At 61.5% G+C, this 18077-nt stretch overlaps 2 protein-coding genes and 1 long non-coding RNA gene across 3 annotated transcripts; 2 read left to right on the top strand and 1 right to left on the bottom strand.

The window, feature by feature from the left end:
- Positions 1-220: 220 nt before the first annotated feature.
- LAMTOR4 (late endosomal/lysosomal adaptor, MAPK and MTOR activator 4) lies at positions 221-4785 on the top strand. Its single transcript, XM_056503582.1, has 4 exons — positions 221-381; positions 594-674; positions 1338-1455; positions 4575-4785. The coding sequence occupies exons 1-4, from the start codon at positions 379-381 to the stop codon at positions 4670-4672; spliced, it is 300 nt and encodes a 99-aa protein (XP_056359557.1). The 5' UTR covers positions 221-378; the 3' UTR covers positions 4673-4785.
- LOC130259358 (uncharacterized) lies at positions 2975-3631 on the top strand. The gene is made up of 3 exons (XR_008841621.1): positions 2975-3074; positions 3377-3398; positions 3569-3631. It is a non-coding gene; the product is annotated as an uncharacterized LOC130259358 (long non-coding RNA).
- Positions 4786-4836: 51 nt separating the features above from the next.
- TRAPPC14 (trafficking protein particle complex subunit 14) lies at positions 4837-17278 on the bottom strand. Its single transcript, XM_056503583.1, has 7 exons — positions 17162-17278; positions 15367-15514; positions 14459-14541; positions 12688-12848; positions 11319-11446; positions 8284-8465; positions 4837-6335 (listed from the first exon to the last, which is right to left on the bottom strand). The coding sequence occupies exons 1-7, from the start codon at positions 17197-17199 to the stop codon at positions 6179-6181; spliced, it is 897 nt and encodes a 298-aa protein (XP_056359558.1). The 5' UTR covers positions 17200-17278; the 3' UTR covers positions 4837-6178.
- Between the last annotated feature and the right edge of the window lie 799 nt (positions 17279-18077).

Genomic DNA, 18077 nt, shown 5'->3' with positions numbered 1-18077 from the left:
CGGGAGCGCGCGGCGCCGGCAGGGGGAGAGCTGGAGGACTGCGGGACGATAGAGACGGAGCGTGGAGGACTGAGCGTCTGCGGGGAAACCATAGAGAGAAACGCTGGAGACTGAGCGTCTGCGGGGAAACCATAGAGACAAACGCTGGAGGACTGAGCGGAACTTCCGGTGCAATGGCGGCAACCACCGAGACGCGCGCCGGATGATCGAGCGCCACTTCCGGTCCTCCAAACCATAGAGTTGGCCGCTCCTCTGAACACGTGACCCCACAGCCGGCTCTGATTGGCGGGCGGGGCTGCGACGAGAGGAGTTCTCAACCAATGAGAGCGCGGGGCGGGCTCTGGGTCACGTGAGCGGAAGGGAAGCGGGAGCGTCGCTATGGTGAGAACTGGGAGAGACTGGGATGGACTGGGGGGAACTGGGATGGACTGGGAGGGACTGGGGGTGCTTGGGCGAGGCGCTGGGGGGGCACTGTGATGTTTACTGGTTTATACCGGTCCGTACTGGTTTTGACCGGTCCGTACTGGTTTATACTGGTCTGTACTGGTCTGTACTGGTCCGTACTGGTTTTGACTGGTCCGTACTGGTTGCAGACGTCGGCGCTGACGCAGGGCCTGGAGCGGGTCCCGGCTCAGGCCGGGTACCTCGTCATCAGCGACGGCGCCGTGCTGGCCGTGAGGGGGGAGGGGAAATGGGGGGAGGGGGGGTCCCCAAAATTGGGGGAGGGGGAGCAAAAGTTGGGGGAGGGGTACCTAAAAATTGGGGGAGGGGGAGCAAAAGTTGGGGGAGGGGGTCCCTAAAAATTGGGGGAAGGGAGAGCAGAAAATTTGGGGGGGGGGGGGGGGGACCCAAAATGTGGGGGAGGGGAAGGGAAATGGAGGGGGGGGTGTCCCTAAAAATTGGGGGAGGGGTCATGGGAGGATTCCCAAAATTTGGGGGAGGGTCCTTTAAAAATTGGGGGAGGGGTCCCAAAACTTGGGGGGGTCCCAGTTGATCTTTGGGGGATCCCAGGTGATTTTTGGGGGTCTCAGGTTGTTTTTTGGGGATCCCAGTTGATTTTTAGGGATCCCAGTTGATTTTGGGGATTCCCAGTTAATTTTTGGGGATCCCAGTTGATTTTTGGGGATCCCAGTTGATTTTTAGAGTCTCAGGTTGTTTTTTTGGGGTGTCCCAGTTGATTTTTGTGAACCCTCCCCTCATTTCCCACCTCTCCAACCTCATTAACCCAAATTTTTTTTTTTTTTAAATTTCCCCTTGGACTCCCAATTCTCCCTGAGACCCCCCCCAAATTTTTTTTTTATTTTTTTTGTCCTGAACCCCGAAATTTCGCTCCCCAGTCCTCGGGGGACCTGGAGAACGACGAGCACACGGCCACGGTGCTGCAGGGGCTGGTGGCCACGGCCCTGGGGCTGCGCCTGCCCCGCGGCCACGAGCCGCCCTTCCGCCGCCTCTCGGGTGAGGCCCGCCCGCCGCGGCGCCGGGTGGCACCAAAGTGTCACCAGAGTGTCACCAAGTGGCACCAAGTGTCACCAGGTGTCACCAGAGTGTCACCAAGTGTCACCAAGTGTCACCAGAGGCAGCAGGTGGCACCAAAGTGGCACTAAAGTGGCATTAAAAGGGTCCCCAGGGGGGATTTTAGGGGGTTCTGAGCTCTTCAGTGTCCCCAAAATTGTCCCCAAAGTTTCACCAAGTGTCCCCAAGTGTCCTCAGAGTCCCCAGGGTGTCACCAGAGGCAGCAGGTGGCACCAAAGTGGCACCGAAATGGTCCCCGGGGGGGATTTTTGGGGGTTCTGAGCCTCTGAATGGCACCAAAATTGTCGCCAAGTGTCACCAGAGTGTCACCAAGTGTCACCAAGTGTCACCAAAGTGTCCCCAGAGGCAGCAGGTGGCACCAAAGTGGCACTAAAGGGTCCCCAGGGGGGATTTCAGGGGGTTCTGAGCCTCTGAATGGCACCAAAATTGTCCCCAAGTGTCACCAAAGTGTCACCAACGTGTCACCAAAGTGTCACCAAGTGTCCCCAGAGGCAGCAGGTGGCACCAAAGTGGCACTAAAGTGGCATTAAAAGGGTCCCCGGGGGGGATTTCAGGGGGTTCTGAGCCTCTGAATGGCATCAAAACTGTCCCCAAGTGTCACCAGGGTGTCACCAAGTGTCACCAAAGTGTCACCAGGTCAACAGGTGGCACCAAAGTGGCACTAAAGGGTCACCAAGTGGCACCAAAATGGTCCCCGGGGGGGATTTTAGGGGGTTTTGAGCTCTTCAGTGTCCCCAAAATTGTCCCCAAGTGTCCCCAAAATGTCCCCAAGTGTCCCCAGGGTGTTCTCAGAGTCCCCAGAGTGTCCCCAAGGGTGGCAGGTGGCACCAAAGTGGCACTAAAGGGTCCCCGGGGGGGATTTTAGGGGGTTCTGAGCTCTTCAGTGTCCCCAGAGTGTTCACAAATGTCCCTAGGGTGTCCCCAAAATGTCCCCAGGGTGTCACCAAGTGTCACCGAAGTGTCACCAAGTGTCCCCAGGGTGTCACCAAAGTGTCACCAGGTCAGCAGGTGGCACCAAAGTGGCACCGAAATGGTCCCCGGGGGGGATTTTAGGGGGTTCTGAGCCTCTGAATGGCACCAAAACTGTCCCCAAGTGTCCCCAGGGTGTCCTCAGGGTGTTCTCAGGGTCCCCAAAGTGTCCCCAGGTCAGCAGGTGGCACCAAAGTGGCACTAAAGTGGCATTAAAAGGGTCCCCGGGGGGGATTTTAGGGGGTTCTGAGCCTCTGAATGGCACCAAAATTGTCCCCAGGGTGTCACCAAAGTGTCACCAGGTGTCACCAGAGGCAGCAGGTGGCACCAAAGTGGCACTAAAGTGGCATTAAAAGGGTCCCCGGGGGAGATTTTAGGGGGTTCTGAACTCTCCAGTGTCCCTAAAATTGTCCCCAAAGTGTCCCCAGATGTTCCCAAAGTGTCCCCAGGGTGTTCTCAGGGTCACCAAAGTGTCCCCAGGTCAGCAGGTGGCACCAAAGTGGCACTAAAGGGTCCCCGGGGGGGATTTCAGGGGGTTCTGAGCCTCTGAATGGCACCAAAACTGTCCCCAAGTGTCCCAGGGTGTCCCCAGAGTGTCCCCAGAGGCAGCAGGTGGCACCAAAGTGGCACTAAAGTGGCATTAAAAGGGTCCCCAGGGGGGATTTTAGGGGGTTCTGAGCTCTTCAGTGTCCCTAAAATTGTCCCCAAGTGTCCCCAAAGTGTCCCCAGGGTGTCCCCAGGGTGTTCTCAGGGTCCCCAAAGTCTCCCCAAGGGTGGCAGGTGGCACCAAAGTGGCACTAAAGGGTCACAAAGTGGCACCAAAATGGTCCCCGGGGGGGATTTTAGGGGGTTCTGAGCTCTTCAGTGTCCCCAGAGTGTTCACAAATGTCCCCAAGGTGTCCTCAGGGTGTCCCCAGAGTGTCCCCAGAGGCAGCAGGTGGCACCAAAGTGGCACTAAAGGGTCACCAAGTGGCATTAAAAGGGTCCCCAGGGGGGATTTTAGGGGATTCTGAGCTCTTCAGTGTCCCCAAAATTGTCCCCAGGGTGTCCCCAAAATGTCCCCAAGTGTCCCCAGGGTGTTCTCAGGGTCCCCAAAGTGTCCCCAGGTCAGCAGGTGGCACTAAAGTGGCACCGAAAGGGTCCCCGGGGGAATTTCAGGGGGTTCTGAGCCTCTGAATGGCACCAAAACTGTCCCCAAGTGTCCCCAGGGTGTCACCAAAGTGTCACCAAGTGTCACCAGGTCAGCAGGTGGCACCAAAGGGTCACAAAGTGGCACTAAAGGGTCCCCAGGGGGGATTTCAGGGGGTTCTGAGGCTCTGAATGGCACCAGAATTGTCCCCAGGGTGTCCCCAAGGCCACCCAGAACTGTCCCCAGGGTTCTGGGGGTGGCCCTGTCCCCATTGTCCCTGTCCTTGATGGCTCTGGGGACACCGAGGGTGGCACTGGGGACAATGAGGGTGACACTGGGGACAATGAGGGTGGCACTGGGGACAATGAAGGTGGCTCTGGGGACACCGAGGGTGGCTCTGGGGACACTGGGGGTGGCACTTGGGGACACCGAGGGTGGCACTGGGACACTGAGGGTGGCACTGGGACACTGAGGGTGACACTGGGGACACCGAGGGTGGCACTGGGACACTGAGGGTGGCACTGGGACAATGAGGGTGACACTGGGGACACCGAGGGTGGCACAGGGGACAATGAGGGTGGCACCGGGGGCTCTGGTGACACCGAGGGTGGCCCTGGTGACACCGGGGGTGGCACTGGGACAATGAGGGTGGCTCTGGGGACACTGAGGGTGGCACTGGGTGGCTCTGGGGACACTGGGGGTGACACTGGTCGGACACTGAGGGTGGCACTGGGGACACTGGGGGTGGCATTGGTGACACTGGGGACACTGAGGGTGGCACTGGGTGGCTCTGGGGACAATGAGGGTAGCACTGGTGACACCAAGGGTGGCACTGGGGACAATGAGGGTGGCATTGGGGACAATGAGGGTGGCATTGGGGGCCCTGGTGACACCGAGGGTGGCACTGGTGACACCGGGGGTGGCACTGTCCCCTTGTCCCCAGTGGTGTTCGGCGAGCACTCCCTCCTCGTCACCGTCTCGGGACAGAAACTCTTCGTGGTCAAGCGCCACCACCACGTCCAGGAGCCGGTGGCCGTGTGAGGAATGTCCCCAAGTGTCCCCAAGTGTCCCCAGAGGAGGTGGCACCGCCCGTTCCTGTCCCCGCAGTGTCCCCAGGTCCCCCCCGTGGGGACAATAAACGACGTCCAGGGGTGGCTTCGGTGCTTTGTGGCTTCCTTGGGGACATCAGGTGACACCAGGTGACATCCAGGTCTCTTTATTGGCAATAAATAACAGGGACAGAGGTGCCACCCTTGTCCCCAATGTCCCCAACCCCTCCCCTCCCCCGCTTTGGCTCGGGGACACCCCCCCAATGTCCCCAAATGTCCCCAAAATCCCGACCCCAAACATGGGCACAGCTCCAGGCTGTGTCCCCAAAGTGTCCCCAGGGTGTCCCCAAGGTCCCCTCCATGGCACGTGGCAGTGGCAGCGACCCCCCCATTGTCACCTGGCTTTGGGGACACTTTGGTGGTGGCACTGTCCCCATTGTCCCCATTGTCCCCAAGGCTCTGGGGGTGTCCCCTTGGTCCCTGTCCCACTGGGGACACCGGGGGTGGCACTGTCCCCATTGTCCCCAAGGTGCTGAAGGTGGCACTGAGGGTGGCTTTGTCCCCTTGGTCCCTGTCCCCAATGTCCCCAACATCCTGGAAGTGGCTCTGGGGACACTGGGGGTGGCCCTGTCCCCACTGTCCCCAAACTGTCCCAGTGCCATCCCAGCGGTGTCCCTGCCACCCTGGCAATGTCCCCAAACTGTCCCCAGTGCCCCAGCACCATCCCCACTGTCCCCACAGTGTCCCCAAGCTGTCCCAGCACAGTCTGTGCCACCCCAGTGCTGTCCCCTGGCTGTCCTGATTGTCCCCAAGCAGTCCCCAAGCTGTCCCCTGGCTGTCCTGATTGTCCCCCAGCTGTCCCCAGCGTCCCCATGGTGTCCCAAATATCCCCAGTGTCCCCATGGTGTCCCCAAGCTGTCCCCTGGCTGTCCCCATGGTGTCCCCAAGCTGTCCCCAGCGTCCCCATGGTGTCCCCAGTGTCCCCAGCTGTCCCCATGTCCCCAAGCTGTCCCCATGTCCCCATGGTGTCCCCAGTGTCACTGCACGGGTGGCACCACCAGCACCTTGCACTCTCTCCATGGTGTCCCCATGTCCCCAAGGTGTCCCCAAGGGCTGTCCCCAGCTGTCCCCAACTGTCCCCATGTCCCCAGTGTCACTGCACGGGTGGCACCACCAGCACCTTGCACTCTCTCCATGGTGTCCCCATGGTGTCCCCAATGTCCCCAATGTCCCCATGTCCCCAAGGTGTCCCCAGTGTCACTGCACGGGTGGCACCACCAGCACCTTGCACTCTCTCCATGGTGTCCCCATTGTCCCCAAGGTGTCCCCAGTGTCCCCAAGGTGTCCCCAATGTCCCCATGGTGTCCCCAGTGTCACTGCACGGGTGGCACCACCAGCACCTTGCACTCTCTCCATGGTGTCCCCATGTCCCCAAGGTGTCCCCAAGGTGTCCCCAGCTGTCCCCATGTCCCCATGGTGTCCCCAAGGTGTCCCAGTGTCACTGCACGGGTGGCACCACCAGCACCTTGCACTCTCTCTTGGCGATCTTGTCCAGCGCCAGCACTGCCCTGTCCCCCGCGGGCAGGTACAGGGGGCGCCCCACGGGGGACCCCACGGGGGGCGTGATGGCGCGGCGCTCCATGGCACTGCCGGATCTGGGGACAGGGACAGCAGTGTCACCTCCCTGTGTCACCTCAGTGTCACCTGTGTCACCTACAGCGTCCCTGTGTCACCCACAGCGTCCCTGTGTCACCCACAGTCACCCACAGTCACCCCAGGGTGATGGCGCGGCGCTCCATGGCACTGCCGGATCTGGGACAGGGACAGCAGTGTCACCTCCCTGTGTCACCTCAGTGTCACCTCCCTGTGTCACCTGTGTCACCTACAGCATCCCTGTATCACCTACAGCGTCCCTGTATCACCTACAGCGTCCCTGTGTCACCCACAGTCACCCACAGTCACCCCAGGGTGATGGCGCGGCGCTCCATGGCACTGCCCGACCTGGGGACAAGGACAGGGACAGCAGTGTCACCTCCCTGTGTCACCTCCCTGTGTCACCTGAATGTCACCTGTGTCACCTACAGCATCCCTGTGTCACCCACAGTCACCCACAGTCACCCCAGGGTGATGGCGCGGCGCTCCATGGCGCTGCCGGACCTGGGGACAAGGACAGCAGTGTCACCTTCCTGTGTCACCTACAGCGTCCCTGAGTCACCTACAGCGTCCCTGTGTCACCTACAGCGTCCCTGTGTCACCCACAGTCACCCACAGTCACCCCAGGGTGATGGCGCGGCGCTCCATGGCACTGCCCGACCTGGGACAGGGACAGCAGTGTCACCTCCCTGTGTCACCTCAGTGTCACCTCAGTGTCACCTAGGTGTCACCTCAATGTCACCTGTGTCACCTACAGCATCCCTGTGTCACTTGTGTGTCACCTACAGTCACCCCAGGGTGATGGCACAGCGCTCCATGGCACTGCCCGACCTGGGACAGGGACAGCAGTGTCACCTCAGTGTCACCTGTGTCACCTCCCTGTGTCACCTCCCTGTGTCACCTGTGTCACCTCAGTGTCCCCTGTGTCACCCAAGGCACTGCTGGCAACCCCCTGTGTTATCCCCAGTGTCCCTTTGTCACATCCCAGTCCCTCCCAGTACCCCCCCAGTGCCCCCCAGTCCCTCCCAGTCCCCCCCAGTGCCCCCCAGTGCTTCCCAGTTCCCAAATTCCCCCCAAAACTCACTCCCAGTTCCCTCCCAGTTCCCTCCCAGTTCCCTCCCAGTTCCCTCCCAGTCCCCCCTAGTCCCCCCAGTACCTCCCAGTGCCCCAAATCCTCCCCAGAACTCCCTCCCAGTTCCTCCCAGTTCCCTCCCAGTTCCCCCCCAGTGCCCCAAATCGTCCCCAAAACTCTCCCCCAGTTCCCTCCCAGTCCCTCCCAGTTCCCTCCCAGTCCCTCCCAGTCCCCCCTAGTCCCCCCAGTACCTCCCAGTGCCCCAAATCCTCCCCAGAACTCCCTCCCAGTTCCTCCCAGTTCCCTCCCAGTTCCCCCCCAGTCCCTCCCAGTTCCCTCCCAGTGCCCTCCTGGTAATTCCCAGTCCCTCCAAGACCCCATCCCAGTAATTCCAGTGCCTCCCAGTGCCCCAAATCATCCCCAAAACTCCCCCAGTTCCCTCCCAGTCCCTCCAAAATCCCATCCCAGTAATTCCAGTGCCTCCCAGTGCCCCAAATTCCCCCCAAAACTCCTTCCTAGTTTCCTCCCAGTTCCCCCCTAGTCCCTCCCAGTTCCCTCCCAGTTTCTCCTAGTCCCTCCCAGTTCCCTCCCAGTACCCTCCCAGTTCCCCCCCAGTCCCTCCCAGTTCCCTCCCAGTGCCCTCCTGGTAATTCCCTGTCCCTCCAAGACCCCATCCCAGTAATTCCAGTGCCTCCCAGTGCCCCAAATCGTCCCCAAAACTCTCCCCCAGTTCCCTCCCAGTCCCTCCCAGTTCCCTCCCAGTCCCTCCAAAACTCCATCCCAGTAATTCCAGTGCCTCCCAGTGCCCCAAATTCCCCCCAAAACTCCTTCCCAGTCCCCCCCAGTCCTCCCCAGTTCCCTCCCAGTGCTCCCAGTACCTCATGAGGTGGCTCCTGGCCGGCTGCTGGTGGGAGAAGGACTGGGAGCGGCCCAGCCCGGCCACCAGTTCCCGCACGGCCGGAGAGCTGGGGCTGCTCTTGCGGGACACGGGGCGCGCCTCGGGGGGGGCACTGCTCACACTGGCCGTGAACTGCAGCTTCAGCTTCATGTGCTGGGACAGCTGGGGGCACTGGCGGTTACTGGGAGCGACTGGGAGCGACTGGGAGGGACTGGGAGGGCACTGGGAGGGGCTGGGAGGGAGCTGGGAGGGGCTGGGAGGGACTGGGAGGGACTGGGAGGGCACTGGGAGGGCACTGAGAGGGACTGGGAGGGACTGGGAGGAAGTTCTGGGGGAGCATTGGGGCACTGGGAGGGACTGGGAGGGGCTGGGAGGGAACTGGGAGTTACTGAGAGGGACTGGGAGGGAGTTTTGGAGGAGTATTGGGGCACTGGGATGCACTGGGGGTTACTGGGATGGACTGGGAGGGAGCTGGGGCTGCTCTTGCGGGACACGGGGCGCGCCTCGGGGGGGGCACTGCTCACACTGGCCGTGAACTGCAGCTTCAGCTTCATGTGCTGGGACAGCTGGGGGCACTGGCGGTTACTGGGAGCGACTGGGAGGGGCTGGAAGGGAACTGGGAGGGACTGGGAGGGCACTGGGAGGGACTGGGAGGGAGTTCTGGGGGAGCATTGGGGCACTGGGAGGGGCTGGGAGGGAACTGGGATGGAAGTTTTGGGGGAGTATTGGGGCACTGGGATGGACTGGGGGTTACTGGGATGGACTGGGATGCACTGGGGGTTACTGGGATGGACTGGGAGGGACTGGGAGGGAACTGGGGCTGCTCTTGCGGGACACGGGGCGCGCCTCGGGGGGGGCACTGCTCACACTGGCCGTGAACTGCAGCTTCAGCTTCATGTGCTGGGACAGCTGGGGGCACTGGCGGTTACTGGGAGGGAACTGGGAGGGACTGGGAGGGACTGGGAGGGGCTGGGAGGGACTGGGAGGGAACTGGGAGGGAGTTCTGGGGGAGCATTGGGGCACTGGGAAGGACTGGGATGCACTGGGGGTTACTGGGATGGATTGGGGGGGAACTGGGAGGGACTGGGAGTACTGGGTGGGCACTGGTGGCACTGGGAGCACCGGGAATGGACTGGAACAGGGATACTGGGGATACTGGGAATGGGATAACGGGGACAGGGGTGGCACTGGGGTGACACAGGTGACACAGGTGACACAGGTGACACAGGTGACACAGGGGTGACACTGACCTCGAAGAGCCCGGCCCTGAGCGCCTGGAAGGGGATACTGGGGATACTGGGGATACTGGGAATGGGATAACGGGGATGGGGTGGCACTGGGGTGACACAGGTGACACTGAGGGTGACACAGGGGTGACACTGACCTCGAAGAGCCCGGCCCTGAGCGCCTGGAACGGGATACTGGGGATACTGGGGATACTGGGAATGGGATAATGGGGACAGGGGTGGCACTGGGGTGACACAGGTGACACTGAGGGTGACACAGGGGTGACACAGGGGTGACACAGGGGTGACACTGACCTCGAAGAGCCCGGCCCTGAGCGCCTGGAAGGGGATACTGGGGATACTGGGGATACTGGGAATGAGATAACGGGGACAGGGGTGGCACTGGGGGTGACACAGGTGACACTGGGGTGACACAGGTGACACAGGGGTGACACAGGTGACACAGGGGTGGCACTGACCTCGAAGAGCCCGGCCCTGAGCGCCTGGAACGGGATACTGGGGATACTGGGGATACTGGGGATACTGGGAATGGGATAACGGGGACAGGGGAGGCACTGGGGGTGACACAGGTGACACTGGGGGTGACAGAGGTGACACAGGGGTGACACAGGGGTGACACTGACCTCGAAGAGCCCGGCCCTGAGCGCCTGGAAGGGGATACTGGGGATACTGGGGATACTGGGAATGGGATAACGGGGACAGGGGTGGCACTGGGGGTGACACAGGTGACACAGGGGTGACACAGGCGACACTGAGGGTGACACAGGTGACACTGGGGGTGACACAGGGGTGGCACTGACCTCGAAGAGCCCGGCCCTGAGCGCCTGGAAGGGGATACTGGGGATACTGGGGATACTGGGAATGGGATAACGATGGGGATAACAGAGATGGGGTGGCACTGGGGTGACAGTGGTGACACTGGGGGTGACACAGGTGACACTGAGGGTGACACAGCGGTGACACAGGGGTGGCACTGACCTCGAAGAGCCCGGCCCTGAGCGCCTGGAAGGGGATACTGGGGATACTGGGAATGGGATAACGGGGACAGGGGTGGCACTGGGGGTGACACAGGTGACACTGGGGTGACACAGGTGACACTGGGGGTGACACAGGGGTGGCACTGACCTCGAAGAGCCGGCCCTGAGCACCTGGAAGGGGATACTGGGGATACTGGGGATACTGGGAATGGGATAACGATGGGGATAACAGAGATGGGGTGGCACTGGGGTGACAGTGGTGACACTGGGGGTGACACAGGTGACACAGGGGTGGCACTGACCTCGAAGAGCCCGGCCCTGAGCGCCTGGAAGGGGATACTGGGGATACTGGGGATACTGGGAATGGGATAACGGGGACAGGGGTGGCACTGGGGGTGACACAGGTGACACTGAGGGTGACACAGGGGTGACACTGACCTCGAAGAGCCCGGCCCTGAGCGCCTGGAAGGGGATACTGGGGATACTGGGAATGGGATAACGATGGGGATAACAGAGATGGGGTGACACTGGGGTGACAGTGGTGACACTGAGGGTGACACAGGTGACACAGGGGTGACACAGGTGACACTGAGGGTGACACAGGTGACACAGGGGTGACACTGACCTCGAAGAGCCCGGCCCTGAGTGCCTGGAAGGGGATACTGGGGATACTGGGAATGGGATAACAATGGGGATAACTGGGGTAATGATGGCACTGGTGACACTGAGGGTGACACAGGTGACACTGAGGGTGACACAGGTGAAACAGGTGACACAGGGGTGGCACTGACCTCGAAGAGCCCGGCCCTGAGCGCCTGGAACGCCACCCGGAAGGTTCGGGCGCTGCCCTTGCGCGAGTAGCCCAGGTTGGTCAGGGGGGTGTGACAAACCACGGAGTCCAGAGCCCCCCGAGCCTTCCCTGCGGATTTGGGGAAATTTGGGGATTTTGGGAAGTTCAGGGGATTTTTTGGGATTTTTTTGGGGGATTTTTTTGGGATTTTTTGGGAATTTTTGGGATTTTTTGGGGATTTTTTGAGGTTTTTTGGGGATTTTTGGGGATTTTTTGGGATTTTTTTTTTTTGAGAATTTTAAGGGTGTTTTGGGGGGTTTTCCGGGATTTTTTTTGGGGGGGGTTTTGGGGGAAGTTTTGGAGATTGGGGTCCCCTCTTTGTCCCCATGTCCCCTTCCCATCCCTGTCCCCAATGTCCCCAAATGTTCTCAATGTCCCCAATCCACCCAATGTCCCCAAATCTCCCCAATGTCCCTGATGTCCCCAATCCCCCAGATGTCCCCCAGTGTCCCCAATGTCCCAATCCCTCCACTGTCCCCAAGTGTCCCCAATGTCCCCAAATCTTCCAAATCCCCTGAATATCCCCAATATCCCCAATCCCCACAATGTCCCCAATCCCCACAATGTCCCCAATTCCCCCAATGTCCCCAATGTCCCCAGTGTCCCTCAATCCCTCCAATGTCCCAAATGTCCCCAGTCTCCCCAATGTCCCAAATCCCCTCAATTCCCCCAATGTCCCCAAACCCCCCAACCCCCTCAGTGTCCCCAATGTCCCCAAACCTCCCAATGTCCCCAATGTTCCCAATGTCCCCAAATCTCCCAAATCCCCTGAATATCCCCAATCCCCACAATATCCCCACTGTCCCCAATCCACCGAATGTCCCCAATGTCCCCAATCCCCTCAATCCTCCCAATGCCCCTCAGAGTCCCCAGTGTCCCCAATGTCCCCAATCCCCCCAATGTCCCTCAGTGTCCCCAAACCCCTCAATACCCCCAAACCCCCAATGTCCCTCAGTGTCCCTCAGTGTCCCCAAACCCCTCAATACCCCCAAACCCCCAATGTCCCTCAGTGTTCCCAGTGTCCCCAATGTCCCCAATGTCCCTCAGTGTCCCCAATGTCCCCATTCCCCCCAATGTCCCCAACCCCCTCATTGTCCCCAGTGCCCCCAAACCCCCCAATCCCCCCCATGCCCCCCAGTGTCCCCAATGTCCCCAATCCCCCCAATGTCCCTCAGTGTCCCCAGTGTCCCCAGTGTCCCCAAACCCGCCAATCCCCCCAATGTCCCCAAACCCCCCAATGCCCCAACCCCTGCAGTGTCCCCAATTCCCCCAATGTCCCTCAGTGTCCCCAACCCCCCCAGTGTCCCCACCAGCAGTGGCCTCGGGTGTCCACACCAGTCTGACGGCCAGGAAGTCCTGCAGCTCGTTGAGCAGGGTGTAGGTGACGGTGAAGCGCTGCAGGGCCACCACCGGCGACTCGCAGGTGGCCGTCATGACAAAGCGCGGCCGCTCCAGCCGGATGCTGGGCAGCCTGGGGACAGAGGGACACTGGGGACATGGGGACAGAGGGACACTGGGGACAGAGGGGACACCGGGGACATTGGGGACAGAGGGGACACTGGGGACATGGGGACAGAGGGGACACTGGGGACAGAGGGGACAGAGGGGACACTGGGGACACTGGGGACAGAGGGACACTGGGGACATGGGGACAGAGGGGACACTGGGGACATGGGGACATGGGGACAGTGGGGACACTGGGGACATGGGGACAGTGGGGACAGAGGGGACAGAGGGGACAGAGGGGACACTGGGGACAGAGGGGACAGAGGGGACACCGGGGACATGGGGACAGAGGGGACACTGGGGACATGGGGACAGAGGGGACACTGGGGACATGGGGACAGAGGGGACACTGGGGACATGGGGACATGGGGACAGTGGGGACATCCCTGGGGACAGTGGGGACATGGGGGGGGACAGTGGGGACAGAGGGGACAGAGGGGACACAGGTTAGAGGGGACAGAGGGGACACTGGGGACAGAGGGGACAGAGGGGACACCGGGGACATGGGGACAGTGAGGGACATAGGGGACACTGGGGACAGAGGGGACACTGGGGACATGGGGACACTGGGGACAGAGGGGACACTGGGGACAGAGGGACACTGGGGACAGTGTGGGGACAGAGGGGACACTGGGGACATGGGGACACTGGGGACACTGGGGGGACAGAAAACACTGGGGACAGAGGGGACAGAGGGACACTGGGGACATGGGGACACTGGGGACACTGGGGACAGAGGGGACAGAGGGACACTGGGGACATGGGGACACTGGGGACAGAGGGGACACTGGGGACACTGGGGACAGAGGGGACACTGGGGACACTGGGGACAGAGGGGACATGGGGACAGAGGGGACACTGGGGACATGGGGACACTGGGGACAGAGGGGACACTGGGGACATAGGGGACATGGGGACACTGGGGACAGAGGGGACACTGGGGACATGGGGACATGGGGACACTGGGGACACTGGGGACACTGGGGACATGGGGACAGTGGGGACATGGGGACAGTGGGGAAAGAGGGGACACTGGGGACAAAGGGGACAGTGGGGACAGAGGGGACATGGTGGTGGCAGCGTGGGGACACGCCTGAAGGAGCCACAGAGAGTTCTAGGGATGGGGTGGCACTGGGACAGGAGGTGGTGGCACATTCAGAGGTGGCCCTGGGCAACCAGGAGGGTCTCAAGAGCTTGGGGACATCATGGGGACATCATGGGGACAGTGAGGTGGCATCGTGGGGACAAGCCAGAGGAGCCCCAGAGGCTCTGAGAACGGAGGAACTTGGGGACAATGCCAGGACAATGAGGTGACAACGAGGTGGTGGCACCACAGGAAGATCTGGGAGCCTTGGGGACGCTGAGGTGGCATTGAGGTGACACTGAGGTGACACTGAGGTGACACAGGTGACATCACAGGGACACCCAGAGGAGCCCCACAGACCCGTGACATGGTGACAATGAGGTGACAACGAGGTGGTGGCACCACGGGAAGATCTGGGAGCCTTGGGGACGCTGAGGTGGCACTGAGGTGACACTGAGGTGACACTGAGGTGACACTGAGGTGACACTGACCGGTAGTGGGTGACGATGCTGTTGGTGAAGGGCAGTTTGGGTGTTGACCAGCGCACCACGGCCACCAGCGGCACCTCCAGGCCCTGCTTGGGGACACCTCTGTCACCCCCGGTGCCACCGCGGTGTCCCCAACAGCCGCGGGGACATCGGGGGTTGTCACCGAGCTCAAGGGGGGGTTGGTGGCCCTTGAGTGTTGTCCCCAAAGTGTCCCCAAGGGCTCCCAGGGATTGTCCCCCAATCCCAACTTGGGGACACTTTTAGTGCCAGCAAGGTGGGACGAGTCCCCTTGGTGGCTCCTGATTGTTGTCCCCACTGTCCCCAGTGTCCCCATTATCCCCACTGTCCCCAGTGTCTCCAGTGTCCCCACTGTCCCAAATGTCCCCAGTGTCCCCATGTCCTCAATGTCCCCATGTCCTCAGTGTCTCCGGTGTCCCCATTATCCCCAGTATCCCCAGTGTTCTCAGTGTCCCCAAGGTCCCCAGTGTTCCCATGTCCTCAATGTCCCCAATGCCCCCAGCTGTCCCCACTGTCCCCATTATCCCCAATCCCCCCAGTGTCCCCAATGTCCCCATGTCCCTGTATCTCCAGTGTCCCCTGTATCCCCAGTGTCCCCTGTATCCCCATGATCCCCATGTTCCCAATGTCCCCATGTCCCCAGTGTCCCACCCCCCAAGTCCCAGTGTCCCCAGTATCCCAATGTCCCCATGTCCCCATTATCCCCATTATCCCCAGTGTCCCCAGTGTCCCCAATGTCCCCAAGTGTCCCCCATTATCCCCAGGGTGTCCCCATTATCCCCAATGTCCCCAGTGTCCCCATTATCCCCAGTGTCCCCAATGTCCCCGTGTCCCCATTATCCAGTGTCCCCAGTGTCCCCAGTGTCCCCAACCCCCCCGTGTCCCCGTGCCACCTCTCTGCCGTCGCGCGGGGGCCGCTCGGGCGCCTGCAGCTGGAACAGGAAGTTCTGCTCCTCCAGGGCGCTGAGGGGACACGGCCACCGCCAGTGGCAGCCGGGGACACGGCAGAACGCGCCCACGGGGACCTCCCCAGAGTGGTGGCTGCAGGGACAGGGACATGGGGACAGTCAGGGACATGGGGACCGTCATTCAGGGGACATGGGGACAGTCAGGGACAGGGGACAGTCAGGGACATTCAGGGGACAGTCAGGGGACAGTCAGGGACATGGGGACAGTCAGGGACATGGGGACACGGCAGAACGCGCCCACGGGGACCTCCCCAGAGTGGTGGCTGCAGGGACAGGGACATGGGGACAGTCAGGGACATTCGGGGGGACATGGGGACAGTCAGGGACAGGGGACACTCAGGGACATGGGGACACTCAGGGACATGGGGACACGGCAGAACGCGCCCACGGGGACCTCCCCAGAGTGGTGGCTGCAGGGACAGGGGACAGTCAGGGGACATGGGGACAGTCAGGGACAGGGGACAGTCAGGGGACAGTCAGGGACATGGGGACAGTCAGGGACAGGGGACAGGCAGGGACAGGGGACAGTCAGGGACATGGGGACAGTCAGGGGACAGTCAGGGACAGGGGACAGTCAGGGGACATGGGGACACGGCAGAACGCGCCCACGGGGACCTCCCCAGAGTGGTGGCTGCAGGGACAGGGACATGGGGACATGGGGACAGTCAGGGACAGGGGACAGTCAGGGACAGGGGACAGTCAGGGGACATGGGGACAGTCAGGGACATGGGGCAATCAGGGACTTGGGGACATTCAGGGGACATGGGGACAGTCAGGGGATGGGTCTCATTCCCAAAGTCTCCACATTGTCCCCAATCCCCAGTGATGTCCCCAGAGATGTCCCCAGTGCCCCCAGTGATGTCTCCAGTGTCCCCATGTCCCCAGTGACGTCCCCAATGTCCCCAGTGTCCCCAGTCACCCCAGTGATGTCCCCAGTGATGTCTCCAGTGTCCCCAGTGTCCCCAGTGTCCCCAGTCACCCCAGTGATGTCCCCAGTGATGTCCCCAGTGTCCCCAATGTCCCTAGTGATGTCCCTCAGAGTCCCCAGAGATGTCCCCAGTGACCCCAGTGATGTCCCCAGTGTTCCCAGTCACCCCAGTGATGTCCCCAGTGATGTCCCCAGTGTCCCCAGTCTCACCAGTGATGTCCCCAGTGATGTCCCCAGTGTCCCCAGTCACCCCAGTGATGTCACCAGTGTCCCCAGTGTCCCCAGTGATGTCCCCAGTGTCCCCAGTCACCCCAGTGATGTCCCCAGTGATGTCCCCAGTGATGTCCCCAGTGACGTCCCCAGTGTCCCCAGTGATGTCCCCAGTGATGTCCCCAGTGTCCCCAGTGATGTCCCCAGTGTCCCCAGTGATGTCCCCAGTGATGTCCCCAGTGTCCCCAATGTCCCTAGTGATGTCCCTCAGAGTCCCCAGAGATGTCCCCAGTGCCCCCAGTGATGTCTCCAGTGTCCCCATGCCCCCAGTGACGTCCCCAATGTCCCCAGTCACCCCAGTGTCACCAGTGATGTCCCCAGTGTCCCCAGTGTCCCCAGTCACCCCAGTGATGTCCCCAGTGTCCCCAGTCACCCCAGTGATGTCCCCAGTCCCCCCAGTGTCCCCAGTGACGTCCCCAGTGATGTCCCCAGTCACCCCAGTGATGTCCCCAGTGTCCCCAGTGATGTCCCCAGTGATGTCCCCAGTGATGTCCCCAGTGTCCCCAGTGTCCCCAGCCTCACCAGACATCGTCCACCAGCAGCACGGAGCCGTCGGGCATCACGGGCAGGTAACTGGCGTTGAAATTGGGCAGGATCTGCACGTCCCACAGGGAGAGCTCCTCCTGCGAGCTGCCGTTCAGCACTGGGGACACGGGGACATTGAGGGGACATCAGTGGGGACATTGGGGGGATTGGGGACATTGGGGACATCAGTGGGGACATTGGGGACACTGGGCAGGATCTGCACGTCCCACAGGGAGAGCTCCTCCTGCGAGCTGCCGTTCAGCACTGGGGACACGGGGACATTGAGGGGACATTGGGGACACTGGGGGGATTGGGGACATTGGGGACATCAGTGGGGACATTGGGGACACTGGGGGGATTTGGGGGATTGGGGACATTGGGGACACTGGGCAGGATCTGCACGTCCCACAGGGAGAGCTCCTCCTGCGAGCTGCCGTTCAGCACTGGGGACATTGGGGACATTGGGGACACTGGGGGGACATTGGAAGGATTGGGGACATTGGGGACATTGGGGACACTGGGCAGGATCTGCACGTCCCACAGGGAGAGCTCCTCCTGCGAGCTGCCGTTCAGCACTGGGGACACTGGGGACATTGGGGACATTGAGGGACATTGGGGACATTGGGGACACTGGGGGGACATTGGGAGGATTGGGGACATTGGGGACATTGGGGACACTGGCAGGATCTGCACGTCCCACAGGGAGAGCTCCTCCTGCGAGCTGCCGTTCAGCACTGGGGACATTGGGGACATTGGGGACATTGAGGGGACACTGGGGACATTGGGGACACTGGGGGGATTGGGACATTGGGGACACTGGGGGGATTGGGGACACTGGGGACACTGGGCAGGATCTGCACGTCCCACAGGGACAGCTCCTCCTCTGAGCTGCCGTTCAGCACTGGGGACACGG

Source organism: Oenanthe melanoleuca, chromosome 14 (assembly GCF_029582105.1).
Source record: "Oenanthe melanoleuca isolate GR-GAL-2019-014 chromosome 14, OMel1.0, whole genome shotgun sequence".
Classification (NCBI taxonomy): domain Eukaryota; kingdom Metazoa; phylum Chordata; class Aves; order Passeriformes; family Muscicapidae; genus Oenanthe; species Oenanthe melanoleuca.
Note: the sequence above shows the minus strand (reverse complement) of the source record. Positions and strands in the feature narration are given on the sequence as shown.

Bases quoted from the DNA above. Each gene is read 5' to 3' on its own strand.
- LAMTOR4 (XM_056503582.1), top strand. The intron at 675-1,337 runs GTGAGGGGGGAG...TTCGCTCCCCAG, and splicing joins GCGACGGCGCCGTGCTGGCC to TCCTCGGGGGACCTGGAGAA. The intron at 1,456-4,574 runs GTGAGGCCCGCC...CCTTGTCCCCAG, and splicing joins GCCCTTCCGCCGCCTCTCGG to TGGTGTTCGGCGAGCACTCC.
- TRAPPC14 (XM_056503583.1), bottom strand. From the start codon at position 17,199: ATGCCCGACGGCTCCGTGCTGCTGGTGGACGATGTCTG. The intron at 15,515-17,161 runs GTGAGGCTGGGG...CTGTCCCTGCAG, and splicing joins CTGCTGGTGGACGATGTCTG to CCACCACTCTGGGGAGGTCC. The intron at 8,466-11,318 runs GTCAGTGCCACC...CAGTGCCCCCAG, and splicing joins TCAGGGCCGGGCTCTTCGAG to CTGTCCCAGCACATGAAGCT.